This window comes from Strigops habroptila, chromosome 4 (assembly GCF_004027225.2).
Source record: "Strigops habroptila isolate Jane chromosome 4, bStrHab1.2.pri, whole genome shotgun sequence".
Lineage (NCBI taxonomy): Eukaryota > Metazoa > Chordata > Aves > Psittaciformes > Psittacidae > Strigops > Strigops habroptila.
Window position 1 is genome coordinate 48665486 of NC_046358.1, and position 16444 is coordinate 48681929.

Here is a 16444-nt window from a genome sequence, read left to right on the forward strand (position 1 = left end):
ACACTTCCAGCTGCACCAGTGTGCCAAGAAAGGTGTCTGGGGGGTACGATTGTCCTAATTATCTTCCGAAGGAACCATTCACCACAGAACCTTCTCTTGAGCTGCTGCCCTGGCCTTTTGCTTGCTAACTAGCTTGTAGTCAACACCTGGGGTCTCTGTGCTTCTGGTGCCTTTCAGTGAGCTCAAACTGAAGAGCATTTCTTGTTTCCTTCATGTAGTATGATAGCTTTTGCATCCCATAGCAAATCAGTTCCAAACTCTCCAACCATCTTCTCAGCATCAGCAGATGGAAGGACAATGATTTTCACAGAGACTTTTGGAAAAGCAGAACAGGGAAGTGGGGACTGAGAACACATGGAGTCTGGTTAGCACATGCTTCAAGGCAGCTATCTGTAGTTCAAAGAGCTGGTGATGGCAGCCAATAACCCTTTTCAGCACTGGAGCCACAGCTGTGCCTGTTGCAGTACAAAATGTGGATGTGCTAAGCTGCTCATCTCTCAGACAGGGGAAAAAGTACAAACGGTGGATCTGGAAGAGGAAAAGGAGGGCAAAAAAGCACACTAATATCCCTGGTTTGAGGAAAAGGAATAGGGAACCCTAAAAGAGGAGAGAATATAACTCTGTGCAGTTTTTATGCTTAGATTTTGAAAGAGGAGGACAAGGAGCAGAACTGGGAGAGGAGGCTATCTAGAATACAGCAGGGGGAAGGATAGCATGCAGGGAACTTGCAGACAGCAGAGAAGAAAGGCAAAGCCAGGAGCTTTTGCTACTCTGCTTAAAACCTGTATGACCCTAAGCTTATTACTTGTTCTGAGACTTCTTCCTATTCTGTCTTCTAATGATGTAGGCTTTTAAGACTATTTTGATGGGGAGGGGGGAGATATTTTTCAGAAGCAGCTTCCTTTAATGACCAAAGCTTGTGTCCAAGTCCAGCAATCCAACTGTGTACTTGTGTGCCAGGACATCAGCTAGCTCTCATTTCGCACGTACTCTCGTGCTATATGACAGACAGCGTCATCTGCTGAAAAGGATTACTGCAAAATATATCTTGCAGTGAGGGATTTTATGTTTATTTGGGGGGAGAAAGCAGTCTGTAGTTGGTAAGCATGGCTTCTTTGCAGAAGCAAAACAGTTTTTGTGGTGGCTGCATCTGGGGATAGAAAGCAAATTTTTGAATGCTATTGGGAACTCCCAGGTTTTCACCTTAGACCTTTGTTTCTCATACTGTAGGGGGAAAGCAGGAAAGTCTAGAAGCCTTCTTAGGTTCAGGCTGCTGAAAATCACAGTTTTAAAAAAATAAGATTAAAAATAATTTCAAACACAGTGTTTTAAAGACAATTCAAAAGTAGTTGAAGATTTTTGATAATTCTGACCTTACAAAGGGAGCCAGATTTTCAAGGAGGGATGCTCACCATTTTCAAAAAACCATGCCCTTTTAATCTGCTACCTCATTTACACTCAGATTGTGTTTGGTCCTTTGTAAAAGGATGCGGAGCTATCATAGAATCGGGTTGGAAAGGACCTTAAGATCATCTAGTTCCAACCCCTGTGCCATGAGCAGGGACACCTCACACTAGACCATATCACCCAAGACTCCATCCAACTGGCCTTGAACACTGCCAGGGATGGAGCATTTACCACTTTTTTGGGCAACCTGTGCCAGTGCCTCACCACCCTCACAGTAAAGAACTTCTTCCGTATATCTAACCTGAACTTCACCTGTTTAAGTTTGAACCTGTTACTCCTTGTCCTATCACTACAGTCCTATCAGGGTGGATGAAGTTGTAGTCGCGTGCCTGCAATGAGCAGGAATGTCGCAACTGCCGTTTTTCTCTGCAAAATGAACTGGATGTTCTTGTGGTTATTTTTTCTTCTCCAAACTCATAAACATAAGTGGTCCTACACATTCTCTTCTAATGAATAATTTCCCCTTTATTAAACAAACTAAAGAATGTTATAACTTTTAATAGGAAGAAAACTTGTCTCCTGTATGTGAAGGTTGTTGAATGACTTCCTGCTTTCATCTTAAATAGAGGGGCAAAAGGCAGGTGACACTACTGACCCATGCTATTGATTTCATTAGTGAGGGGGAAACGCTGATGCCGGGGTCAGCCATTTTTTTGAAGTGGGCTTTTTTTAGCCCCACATCCTAACTTCTTTGGCACAGAAAGGTGAGAATGTAGCAGTTGTATCACTACACATAGCATCAACTCTTTCAGGCAGTTATTGTGACACAAAGGCCTTGTTTCTCATCTTTCAACAAGTGTTTCAGGCCCCTCCATAAACCACTAACAAATCAAGGACAAAATATATAGTTCCCTCCTGGTCTGTTTTGGTGAAACCATGCGTGGAAGGATTCACTAAAGCACCCAAAGCTGTTCCAAAGGACATGGTGGGACATGTAGCCTGGATGACAGAAACTGGGGAGAGAGGAGCTGAGTTGTAGCAGGAAGGAATAGGGGATGAGAACAGTGGTAACATGAGATTGCTTCAGCTGCTTGTGGAATTGCAGCCGGGCATATTAGGACTCTACAGCCTTGCTGTAGTTTTCATTGGCTGTCCTAGAGCTTCCCTCTCTCTTCTGCGTATAGTTTCTGCTTGTTTCTGTCCTCCTGCTTACCTCTGCCAAGGCTAAACTTACATGAACATATCAATGCAGACTTTAGGATACTAGGAAAAATCCTGTATTCACACACTCACCCTTGCTTAGTGCAGTGGTTGACCCTATTACTAAGATTTTGCAAAAATAATGGAATATTTTGGAGGCTTTTATTTGCATTGCCTAGATATTATCAAAAGAATTTGCAACTCTTGTAATTAGTGCTGTCTTCTTTCAGAAAAGTGGGCTGCTTGACCTAAAGTCATGTCTCTTTTTTGTAGTTTTGGGTTAAAAGGCTAAACAATGTGTTTTGTTAAGTTTTACTACCTAGTGCCTTTTTGATTACAGGTGACAGAGTAACACTTCTTATCTGCTGAGGATTAGTACAAGACTTATGCAAATCTAAAAGCATGGACATACTGTTTAAATGAAGTTAATTGGCGTGTAGGTCTGTTGATTTGCAGCTTGAATTTAATCCTCAGCTTTCACTTCAAATTATGTGAGACTAGAATAATTTGGAGCTATGAGGAAGAAATATCTTTGAATACTAAATTTATTTCAATGTGATCACACATCTAGCCATTTTGATCTGGAGTATGTGTTGACAAAGCACTGGTTGAAAGCCTTTCTACACCTTTTTACTTGTCATCTGGTTTATTGCATGTCATCTGGTTTATTGCAATGAAAATATACATATATGTCTGCTTATCTTTACAGAAAATTTTGACAGGGGTAGATGATCTGCAGCAAGTGAATGCCCTAGAGATGCGAGTAGATACAACAGAGAACAGCTTGGGGAACTTTGGTAAGAAAACACTGTATCTTCTGCTCACTGTCTCAAATTTTCCTTTATTGTGTCTTGAGGCAGGACTGGGAACTCAGAAACTAACAACCATTGTAATGTACTGTCCTGCTCAAGAGCTCCTGAAACATGGTCTCCCTGGTACCTCGCATTCCTTGATCTCTGTTTTCTGTGAAGCTCTAAACAGGACTGAAAACTCTGGCAGTGGGATGAGTGACGCCATTTCTGTCTAAAGCAAATTAGTTTGGACAAATTCCTCTTGAATGACATGCTTCTAGGACCTAAATGAGCATTTACTGATGACCTTGCCCTCTAAGTACTTGGCACTAATCTAACAAAACAGTGGCCAAAGTTCACAGGGCCACTGTAAGGTTTTCCTGTGGGTGAGAAATCGCTAGTGGTATGAGGCTACTCATGCTGCCAGCCGCCTGTCTTTGCGTCCTGTACTGCCTCATCAAGCTGTGCTGGATGATGTGACAGAGGAAGGTCCTATAGATACATCATTTTGATGAGTCCTAAACAGCCCTAATGCTTGTGCTTGGTTTCTATGTCATCATCACTGCACTGGGGAAGTAAGGAAGTACCTCTGTGGCAGAGGAATGGAAAGGAATTCCCTCTGTAGTAGAGTTAACACTGAGAATATGAAACCTTCCTTTTTTCCACTACTGGCAGTCATTTTCTGTCATGTGGATGCCCATCACAACCAAGTCATCTGTTACGATGAAGCTGGGTAACTACTGCAGGGTAATGTTTTCTGTGCCAAAAGGAGTCACAACCCCAAAAGTTGGTGTTGGTGTTTCAGCCAAGCAGTTCATTTTTGTATGCAAGGGGCTACAATGTAACAGCCAATTAGCTTTAGTGGATTGATTGATGTCGATTTGGCAAGAATGGTGAAGCAAGTACAGTGAAGGGGGCTTTTGCCTTGAATTATATAACCACTTTGTACTGGTTATTCTGTTTATTTTGTAAATAGTTCTCTTTATGATAATTTAAGGTAATTTAAGGTAAATTACATGCATTTTAGAAATCATAATCTATTCAGTCATGTTTCCTCCACTTGATAAGAAAATCTCATTATGCCTTTTCTGTAATGCTTGAAAGTGCTGCTCCCATTCCAATGCCATTTTACATGAACTGTGACAAGCAAGCAAAATATTTCACTCTTTTCACTCTGTACTTCCCTTTCCTTTCCATTACTGGAAATAAATCCCTTTCTGCTCCCTGTGGTTAGGCTTTTCCAATTTTTACAGAATGCAGAGCGCTATTCCCATATTGCAGACCATTTCCATCTTGTTTATATCCCACCATTTGCACCAAGACTTGGCCCTTGAGGGCTATAAAAACCAGCAGCTGCAGGTCTCCACTGCTGTTGAGAATAACAGAATGTCAAGACCAAATAAAACTTCCTTCTGTCCTTTTTTTTTGTATAGTGCAGGTCTGAATTTCCATCCTGTGAAAACCTCTTTACAAATGTCAGCAGGTGGCTAGGGCAGAAAGTTTGCCACTTGAAGTTTCCAGTGATCATCAGTTCTTTTTTTCACATGACAGCTGATTAGTAGGTGCATGGAGTAAGGTCTACCTTTTTAGGGGTATCACAGAGCAGTTTGCACCATCAATGTGAATAGTGTAAGCAAGTCTGCTGTTGGAGGTATTGGGCTCCTTGCATGCTCCTCGCTGGCTGCCTGCCCCTGAAACTCTGCTGCTGACCTGGTCTCTGCTCGCATGGGTCTGGATAAATAGCTGGAGGGAAGGAATAGGGTAAGAACCAGACCAGCTGGAATGACGGAAGTTACAGTGTGACAAGAAAGAAAAACTTCTCCACCATTAGGACAGTTAAGCAATAGGGGTATCCAGAGAGGTTTGAGTCTCCACCCTTGAAGGTTTTCAAGATCCAGCTGGGTGAAGACCTGAGCACCCCAGTCTGATCTCACAGAAGACCTGGCTCTGAGCAGGAGGCTGTCTTGGGACCTCTGGCTCTCTCCTCCAGGCTGGATTGCTCTGCAGTTTGGTGGTTTTATTTGCATTCCAGACCTAGCTAATTAACTTTCTCTATAGCCATATTAAATCAGTTTACTTTGCTCTCACTGTTTTCCTCAGTTGCAGGAGGTGGATTGGGTAAGAGTATCTGTATCATCAAGGAGTTCTTTATTTCTGTGATCAGTTTACACTCAATAAACAATGTTGTTTGACTGGTTTTATGTGTAAAGATAAACTGGGCTGTGCAAGCTCTTAAATGGCCAGGTAAAATAGTTGCAAGTTATGAGACTGCACATAACTCTGGGTCACCTGGAACCTTGCAGCACTCAAATCCCAAATTTACACTGCAATTTCTACTTGAGAAACATTTCAATGTTCGCAGCCATACACAGACTGTAACACAAGCCCTGAGGGCCTACATCTCCTTTAGCATGATTTCCAGAGTGATTTAAAACATATGACTTCAGTTTTTCTTACGAGCATTCCAGTTTGGGATGTGCTAAACTTCAAAGCGCCATCTTGCTAAGCTTTCCCAGTTTGTCGGACCAGCCTCTACACAATGCTGTGACATAGTGGGGAGGAACTGTTGCATTTCTTAGGGACAGAGTGTGGGCTAAAACTCAAAAAGACCAATACTACAGTATTTTCATGTGATCAATTTTAAAATTAAGGAAAGACTTTGTGGCAGAGCTTGAATCTGAGTCTCAAGGCTTGGGATAATTGCTGACATCTCTAGCTGTTTGTTTTCAGTGCACCCTGCTGAATGACAGTTGAAACAGTGAACCACCCTGGCAAGTCTTGTATCCAGCTTTGCAGATCTTGGGCTTCACTTCTGTGCTCTTCAGCTTGCATGTAGGCTTTAGTTCATACTCAAACAGATGGACTCTTTTTCTTTTCATTACCTTATCCCTTCAGTTCTGATTGCTGACAGATCTGGGACTGCATTCATGACCAGCTCGTAGAAATTCCTGTTGAAAGTAATGGTGGGATACAGTCATTTAAGACACTACATAGTCCTCTTCTTTCTAAGTGAGTTTAATAGCTACAAATCAAGTTACCCACAGTGCTGTTCGCTGGTACTTATTGAATTGTTGCCTGCTGGTGGCCAGGCTAAGTGGATTATGTGTCTGAAGACTGCTGCTTCCCTTGCATGTGTTTTGCCAAGGAAAAGCTCTGCTAAAGTTTCAGAAGTAGGCCCATGTTGTTTTTCACTCAGAGTCATCATCTCTCTTTTCTCTTGTTCTATTTGTCGATATTCCTGATGAGAAGCTGGGAGACATTTGTTGGGAGCCAGCGTTGCAGTGGCAGGTACTTGTGTGGTCAGGAGGCCAGTGTGGAAATAACATCAAGGTGATGGATTTTACTTGATTAAACACAACTTAAGTGAATTAAATAGTCTGTTTAATTTACATATCATGTTGTTCTTGCTAGAAGACTGCAGCCTGTATTCACATGTTCTGTAGGATCACATGTACTGTAGGATCAGCAAAAGGCATAGGTTGCCTGGTAGCAACTCAAGTATTTGTCAGTAATTTCTTTTGTGTATATTTTTCACTAGTCCATATTCCCGAAGGCATAAGAAGTCAAGCCACAATGATTTTTTTTGTTAACAATAGAATAAATTGTAACGTAAACAAGTTTTATAAACATGTGTTGTATATTCTACAAGCGTAGCTTGTAGAATATGATAAAACCAGCATCTTGCCTATATTTCTCCTTACTCCTAGTCAGTTATCTAAACTTCATCTGCTGTACCAAAGCAGCTCAGAAAGACATCTGCATTGCTACCTTGCTTGTGAAGCACAGCACTTAAGGCAGCATTGTTGAGTGTGCATGTATCACTTTTATTCACCTACCTTACACTTTGATTTCTTTTGCTCTTCATTTAGTTTTGTTCCACTGCGATAATACAGTGGAATAGTTTAACACTAGCATATTGTTGGTGGTTGGTAATTTCAGAGACATGTAACAAAAAGGGTATTCAGTGAATGGGAATCTTAGACCTATGAGATAACATTGTTCAGCATTCTAAATTCTTAGTCTTGTACTGTGGTCATCAGCATTTTTCTAGACCATTCTTATTTTAAAAAGGCAGTTTCAAGATGAGGAATATATTGCTTGTACTTTAAAAATTATTGAAAGTTACTATTGTTGATATTTTAGGGTATCTTTATGTTAGTGTAAGAATAAATTACATCCTTGCTCTCAGGAAAGATGCCATGAGGGTTAAAATTAAGAAAATTAGAAGTATGTCGTTACATTTGGATAGATCTCTTATTTCTGTTATCTTAATTTTTCAACATTCTTTTAACTTAATCTTCCAGTCTCTAATATTTATATATGTATATACATACGTATGTAAGTGGGACTATAAAACCAAGTAAAATTAAATGGGCAATAAATTCTTAGCAGCAAAGAATAATTACATATCAAATATAAACCTTAGAGGAGGGAAGAACCTGCAGAATTGGATAAATATACAAAAGTCTTGTTGGTAGAATTTTGCACCACTGCACATAGCATACTTTTATTTCAGTCTAGTAAACAGCATATTAGAGCTTAACACTCTACAAGTTCCCAGGGATAGATTGTGCCAAAATACAATAAAATGTCTGAGATGGAGGATCAGGTTACAATAATGAAATAACTAGATGTGAAAATTGTATTGTCAGCCTGTCACTCTGCCTCTTTGTATTCTTTAATAGTTGCTTTTTTCCTGAACCGACTCTAAATGCATTCAGTGGGAAGCTTTTTCTTGAGCAAGTCTCTCCTTTTTCTCTGAGCTAGTCTTCTTGTCTCCTCATTCAAATCTTCTGCTTGATACTAGTTTTTAAAACCCATTTACTTTGTAATGCTTTGCAGTAGCCTTTGCTTGGTAACCCTTTAACCTCTCTGGCTGAACCTGTGGCAAAGCTATTACCCACTGCTGTGCTGGGACTAGAAAGGCTACTGCATCTTTCTTGTTCTTTCCTTTAACACTTTGGGGAAGGCATTTCTTCCTTCTATGCTTCAGTTTTTTTATCAGAAACATGGTAGCAATCTAGATTAATTAACAGAGATGCTAGTATCTCCCCTGTCAGGACTCCAAATTATTTTGTGCTATGCTTTATAAAACTTATTTGACATAAGAAAGTATGCCCTGCAGGATGAGGATGGTGTGTTATAATTTGTACAATTTTTATGGGTTATGAAACATTATAAAAAAAAGTTAGAAATGTGTTTTGAATTTTTAGTATTTTCTAAAGAGGTTTGCAATGACATGAAGTTAAATATTTGCAGTACAGCATGAAGATTTATGTGTATTATATGTGTTATAATCAATATATGCATGAAAGTTGATACACATTGTAATCATTCCCAACTACCATTAGATATACATAATGCTTCTACTAAACCATGATTTATTAAAATGTTTTTGCTGTAAATGCTCTTGTTATGTTTGGGGAAATGGGATGAACAACACGACCTCCTTTGTTTGCTTTTGAAAACCCACTCCCATTTTCTTTTGTTTGTTTGTTTTGTTTCATTTTGATCCTTTGCAAAGAGTTGGAATGATGTCTCTCTGGACAATGCTAAGTCACCCTTGCTAGAGAAAGATTACTCAGAGCACTTATAAAAATATTTGCTTAGAACAGATTTTAATGTTCTAGCAATGATCCGGTTTGTCTAAAATTGGTATTACCTTTACATGGTTGCATGTTATACTGGAGGGTGCTCACCAGCCATGGGTAAACTCCTCTAGTGGGAATGGGTAAAATTTTGCTGTTGTCAATACCAAATGTTTCCTGGGACTAGAGCTTATGTCCAAGTTATTTGGTAGCTTGGAGAGATTTTGTGTATGATTTTGGTTCAGATATATCTGTAGAAACAACCAAAAAGAGAAATGTCTCCTGGGAACAGAAAAAAGCATTAATCAAAATAATAACAGAATACTGAGGTTTTCATAGGTATGAAACTTGTACAATTGAATAGTAAGCAATAGATGAGATCCAGAAAATTAAAAGGAGATGACAATGCATATCAAAACAAAGTAGGATTTTGGGGACCTCTGAACTATAAATGGTGAAGTTATGACATGAGAAATTATGCTATTGTTGTTTGAGTCAAAATTACATTTTGAAGAAGTGTTACTTAGCTGTGTATCCAATAAATCCATCACTACTTGACATTAAATTGGTAGAAAAAGCTTTTTGGGGAGAGAAGCAAGAACATTATGTAGAAATCAGAGGTCATGGACTGCTATACTCTGAGCACCCCTTACTTCTTCAGAGTAATCTCTCAGTTAATAGGCAATGAGGGTTGGGAATCAGACCAAAGCAAGCAGTCACCCATAAAGCCAGTTTCTGTTGTTGTCTGTCTGGAAAGGTGCTCTGTCGGAATTGTCAGAGCAGGGTTCCAAAAATTATAGCTGGGTAGTCATGCAGACAATACGTATATAGTGCAAAAATGCAAAGGGTGAAATATTTTTTGAGTGAAATAATCTCATTAATTTTCTTAGAAGAGTTCCAGCACAAATCTGGCAGAAACAGGTAAGAAGTGCATGTAAAATTAGATGCTTCAACTTGTAATTTTCAGCAGTTTCCTTTACTCCCAGATCTGCAAAGTGATATTTATTCTGTTCCCATAGGTGCCTATCTACCTAATCTGAGAGAACTGAAGTTGAACAATAGCTTGCTTGTGTCTGTGAGGTAAGAAATGAATGAAAACTGAAATAAACATAAAGAATAAGAGCCCTCAATTTTATTTAAGTGATAAAAATCTTCATTTCTTCTATTTCCCCATGCCATGATAATGGATTAAGTCATGAATATATGATCCACAAGCACGTAAATTTAAGGACAAGACCTTAGCTGGGATAAATCAGTGTAGCTGCAATGGTGCCAATGAATTAGCCCCAGTCTACCACCACAGAAGTTCTTGCCATGCTGAAGTCTGTGAAAATTTGTTACAGAGAGCTAGAAATTCACCTCTTACCCACGTCTAGGCACTTGGATTTTGGAACGTTTCAGCCTTTGGGCGTTCATTGTGCACAGTAGTGTGTTCTATACAAGTCAGACCAGTTCTTCAGCTGATAAAAATCACTTTGGCTTTATTGAAGTCAATGAAGTTGGTTTTATGAGAGCTGCTATGAAGACTGCATGTCCCTGGCTTGCTGAGCTCCTTGAAAACATCACACATTTTCTTGCAGAGAACTGGGGAGTTGGCAGGTTGGGAAGGTAGAAGTGAAAACCATCACAATGAGGAGGCAGAGCTGTCTCCTCTGTCCTGTGCTGATATCTGTGTTACCCTTGCTAATTAATGCATAATGGAGAAGTACAGTTCATATCCACAAAGGACTGTGTAAAAGGCTATCATTTTGTTAAATAGGACTGCTTTCTCGCTTTGCATGGCTATCTGCTAAATTTTTTTGGGGGGGAAAAAAAGTGGAAAAAGTGATTTTGCAAATTCTTGTTAAAGAGAATATGTTCCCTGATGGTAAATGGCAACAAATTCTTCCTGGTCTCATGCATCATCATTGAAGTAGCTCATGAACTTGAGTTATCACACTTTGATATTATTTTCTGTTGGTCTGGTAGTGAGATTAAGTATTTGCAGAGTAGTTTTTTTTTCTTTTCCACCTTCTAGTCTATAGCATGGAGAAGTAGTGATTCTACGTTGCTGCAACTATTTTACTGGCAACCAACCACTATCATAACCATTAAATTGCTCCATTATTGCAATGGAGGAGTAACCAGTGGGTGGAAAATATATTTTTTACAATATCAAAAAGTATTTCATTATGTTAAAAATACTATTATATTTATTTTTTTATTATAATAAAAATATTTTTAAAAGGTGGTTTTTTGGTCAGAAATCCATATTCTTTTAAAATGTGTCAGTGGAAAATGTTATGACAGATTCTGTTGGTACTGAATACAGGGTGCAGTTCAGGGAAACTAAACTTTTTTTTTTTGACTTATGGCTGTAATAGGATTTTGCATATCCCTTTGTATTCTGAGGCTCTAACTTCTATCATGAAAAGTTTTGTCAAACCATTTTCTGTGACCTGTCATCCCTGTGGTCCTTGACAGAGGTAATGTTTGGTCTCAAGTCGAGCTTTGGTTTGATCAACTGTAGCATAAATATGTTTGGGTTTGGATATCAAGTCTAATATTTTGATGCTTCCCAGGCACACAAACCCTAGAAGATGCTACCCGTTCCTCCTTTAAATAAGCATGCTTTTTGTGTGCCAGTTAAATGCAATTGTCAGAGAATAGGTAAAGGAAGAAGACGACTCTGTTAGGTCTCCCTGTCTAGAACTCAGTCAAGTTCTTTACAGTGAGGGTGGTGAAGCACTGGAATGGGTTGCCCAGGGAGGTTGTGGATGCTCCATCCCTTGCGGTGTTCAAGGCCAGGTTGGACAGAGCCTTGAACCACGTGGTTTAGGGCAAGGTGTCCCTGCCCATGGCAGGGGGGTTGGAACTAGATGATCTTAAGGTCCTTTCCAACCCTTACGATTCTATGATTCTATGATTCTATGATTCTATGATTCAATACAGTTACAGCAGTAGCTTTCCTTTATTAATTCCCATCTTGACAATCTGTCATTGATAAACACAGATTACTTAAAGGCACAGTCCATGCAAGCACAGCCTGGGTACTTGAACTTTATTTTTGGAGGTCTGCATCATGTCAACTTAATGCCCATTAAAACAACATTGCAGCCACAGTAGTAGTGATGTCTGATATTGCTAATGTAACATAGCTGCTTCCATTCTAGCAGGCTATTGCCATTTACTTAAAAAGATTTAGAAATCTTATTTCTGAATTAACTTGTTGATGTTTGAATTCTGTCAAAAAGTGACTCTTTTGTTGTATTTGACTTAAACCCTTGCAACTGAGGTTTTTGAGGATGATAGGAAAAATGTTCTTTTCACTAAAAGCAATTCCCACAGACTTTCTCAGCCATAAGGTCACAATCATTGTGGTTGTAATTTGAAAATGGGCAGCAGATAACAGGAAATGTCTTGTAAGGACAGACTGGAAGATTGTTTTGTTTACTGAAAAGAAGGTAAGGGCAGAAAAGCAGGCAAAAGGTGGAGAGTGTTTCATATATACTTGGGGTGTTGAAAGCAGACATTCTTTTAATGCTATATTATATGAAAAAAATGTATTATGGTGAATCATTCTAAACAAAAGACTGTCAGTGTGTACGCGTGAGTGGTTAGTAAGATGGGAAACTTGCTTTTTGTCACTTTATTTTTGTTTTGTTCTGTCTTGCAGAGTAGAATTTCCTAATTATTTTAGGATGAAAAGGAATTAAAACATCTTTTTCTGTTTGAAAATAGAGGAAGAATTCTCTTGATAGTAAACTGCATATAGGGAGATGTCAAATTAAGGATTTATGATCCTGATCTTTAGTTACTGATTTTTTTTGTTGGAAACATTTGCTCGTGTTGACCTCGCATAGGAAGCTAAGTTGTGAGGATGTTGAGGTGCATGTTGATTCAATAGAAATCAAGGGAGGGATGTTCTGGACGTGAGGAATCAAGGTACTTGTGTATTACAATTTTGTATGGAAGGGCAAGGCTTGCTAACTTGATGAGTTTGGATATTGCCTTTTCCTGGTAGTTCCTGAAGAAGCTCTGATTTCTTTGATGGGAAATGTAGTGGAGCTACTTTAGTTGTAAATTCATGGTCCCTCCCCAACCCTCCTAAAGCTTGAGTTACTTTCGAATACTTGAAACTTTGAAAGGCTATATGTAAGTGCAGGATATAATTATCAACTATTTCATTTAATCCATAAGGAAAATATATCCAAATTTATTTGCACATAATCCAGCCTGGCAGTTGAAAGGGAATTTCTGTTTTGGCTGTTTCTGGGTTTTAGTTTTTACTGGCCTTTTACTAAAGGGGAACAACTCTGGAAAATCCAGTGTACTGTGGAAAGAAATTAGTTCAGATTGTGGTTGATTTTCCAAATCACACTAATTTTATGAGGTCCTTTTTTTGGTGACCTTCACCCATCTGCTAGCAGCTAAGAAATTCTAGATTGATGAACTGATAATTGAGGGTGAAACATGGAGCCCATTCTAAAGAGTGCCTGTTAAAAACTGCCCCCCCCTTTTTTTTTTGTGATGACACACGGTCCTCATCTTCGTAATGTTTCCAGTAAAAGAACTATATTTCAAGGCCAATGAATTACTACTTCTGTTTTTGGCATGTAGCCTATGTATTTTTTATCAGATTGCTTTTATTCTCAATTCAGGGATGAATGAAAAGATCTGTTTGAAAATGTTAGATAGATATCTTTATGAAAGGGCTTTTAAATCAGATATGGGGATCTCAGGACCTGGTTCCCATAAGTTTATAGCAAAAGCTGTTTCACCAGCTGAAGTTCATTTCCCCCCATTCAGCTGTACACATTGTACCCAGCAGAAGACTGATCGGCTCCCAGGGCTACGTAAGCGACTGCTTGTAACAGAGAGAAGTTATTATATTTTAGGTGAGATGAAACACAGAAGCTGCAGAATGTGGGGACAAAAGTAAGTATGAGGGATATAGGGAAAAGAAAGCATATTTCCTTCATCTAGACAAAGTTAAAATTTTTTCGAGCAGTCTGTGTTGCATGCAGTTCTCAAATTGCTCTTGTCCTCCTGCAGAAGAGTCTCCAAAACAAGTGGACAGAAATCCTGATCCATCTGGGTCAGTAAAGTCATCATGGAAATGGACAGCTGTCCTGAAGGCTCAAATGAGCAAGGTGCAGAGTACATCCAAATTCAACAACTCTCATGCTTTTATGAGTCTTAGGATAGATTTTTTTATTATTATTTATTTCTTTTATTTTTTTTTAACACCAGCTGCTGGGGACAAGATTAAGCTACACAGGAATCTCTGCATTCACTTTTTGAAAGTTTCAAGCCCTCTTAACTATGGAAAAAAATAACTGCAAGTGTGAGCCAAGTGATTTGAGGAGGGATTTTGCTGATCATTTCATGACTTTCAGAAATCAGAGCCAAACTAATTCTTTCTTAATTGAGGGCAACGGCTTTAACCCCATGTTTAAAAATATTTTGGAGACCTGAATTAAGATCTCTAGGAATTCGAATTAAGCAATAATTCTCCTTGGTACTTATCCAACAAAGATTTTAAAAGCAAATGCTCAACTCCTAAAGTCATAACAAGTTTGACTTTGGTGGAACTGCTCACAAGCTGAAAATTGAACATTAGCCCAAGTGCTCTGCTGGATCTGGACCAAGTTATACCATCTTGTATAAGACTAAGCCGTGATACTCATCAGCCGAAAATTTGATGTATTGTTGATAGTATGTGTCTAGACACCCACTGTTTGCTGCAGTTTTCTTTCAAGCAGAAGAAATTTAGGGCCGTTTTCCCCCTAAATTTGTTTTTACCTTGTCATTTTTGCTTATTCGTTTCCTTGCTCTTTTTCGTCTCCAGTTTGCTGTTTCTTCTGCCTGTCATTTCTTCTGGTTTTTGTGTTAGGTTTTTTGGGGTTTTGGTTTGTTTGATTTTTTTTTCCAGTTACTGGACTACCACGTTTGTAGCATAGGTACTGCACATAAATGCAATGAGTTTTGTGCAATAGAGATCAGCATTGCTTTGATGATAGATAAAATCCCAAAATGTTTTCTAAAATCAATTCAGTTTAGTTTGTATTAAAGATGTAAATGTTTGTCAGCAGATGATTTATTTGTATTTTACAGTATTTTTTTTATATTGTTTAATAAGGGATCAGGTGCTCTTGCTCTAGGCTGTGCTTAAACATGCAGTCAGAGAAACATTGCTCTGATTTCGTCCGGGTGAATCCCTTCATGTCTTTATTTCAGTGCCCAGGGCATCGCTGTTTACTTTGACGTTTGCTTTTCTGGATGGGGAAAGCATTTACTTTCAAATGCAGGCTAGTTTCTTTAGGAAGTGCTTCTGTTATTTCTTTTGTGTAGACAGCCTGAAAGTCCTTCAGCAGTTAAAGTTGCTATGAAGTCTATCTTAAGAACATGTTCTTTGAGGCCTTTGGGTGCTTGCCAGGAGCTAGGAAAGCATTTGAGTTGATTTTTAATCTCTGTATTAATGAGCCTTCTCTGTATTAATGCCTGCAGATCCCTGGGAATATTACAAACCTTGGCAACATTGCTGTGGCCTCAGGTTGTACTTAGCATTGACAGTTTTAAGGACATTCGTCTGAGATGAGAGTTCAGCTTCTCTTTACTGCTGCCTCAGCCACTACCTTGCCAATGTAGCTCTGTTGAATATTTGAGCAGTAAATACCTCTGCTGGGGCCTGGGCTTGTTGACATGAAGGCCTCAAATGTTTTCCATGTATAATTTTCTCTGGGGTCCAGCTTCACTTGGTGTTGTCCACCCAGGAGATGTGGCTCATCTCAAAGTAAGAAGTCCCAAGTTGCAGATGTGCTGACGGTATGGTGTGTTCTAGGGGGTCAGTGAGTTAGAGGGAAGACTGATATTTCTCAGGTTTCCCCTTCTGAGAAAGACTGAGAATAGAGGCTTCCTGCTTGCCTTCTCTGACTTTTGAGGGTAGACTGTTTGGTCCCATGGGAAGAATTCAAGCCCTCACTCTTTTAAGGTCAGTGAGCAGAAGCAAGTGCACGCATCCACACCTGCAAAAGTCATATCTCTGGCTCCTCTCACCCTCTATACACCATGTCTCCTTTCCTTCATCAAGAAAATACATAGATAAAAGCTTTTGTCATTTCCAAAGGGAACATATGAAGTTCTATACAAATACTATTTGCTTACAAGCAGTGATTACTTAAGATGCACCAATTTGTTTTTAGTGAATGAGGAACCTTTTAGAGGTCCACCAGCTCACCTGATTCCAGTCTCTGGGATTACAGGGGCAGCTTTACTCTTTGAACCAACTGGAGATAGCAATGGTAATGACTAGGGGTTTGTGGCTGACTAGGCTTTGGCTAGACTAGGTTGTGGCAAGACTTGGCTTTGTGGATGAGCCACTGAACTAGGATTTTAAAAATCTGACTCAGTTCCTGGGTTAGCTGTTGTTTCTACAGCATCCTGGGTTAGCTGTAGAAATTCACTGTATTTTCAATC

At 39.2% G+C, this 16444-nt stretch overlaps 1 protein-coding gene across 1 annotated transcript in view; it reads left to right on the forward strand.

The window, feature by feature from the left end:
- The window catches only part of LRRC56 (leucine rich repeat containing 56), a 67944-nt gene that overhangs the window by 19846 nt on the left and 31654 nt on the right, over nt 1–16444 (forward strand). Inside the window, exons 4-5 of the mRNA XM_030484646.1 lie at nt 3317–3404; nt 10006–10066. Of these exons, the coding sequence (XP_030340506.1) occupies nt 3317–3404; nt 10006–10066 (149 nt within the window). The remainder of the gene's footprint in view (nt 1–3316; nt 3405–10005; nt 10067–16444) is intronic.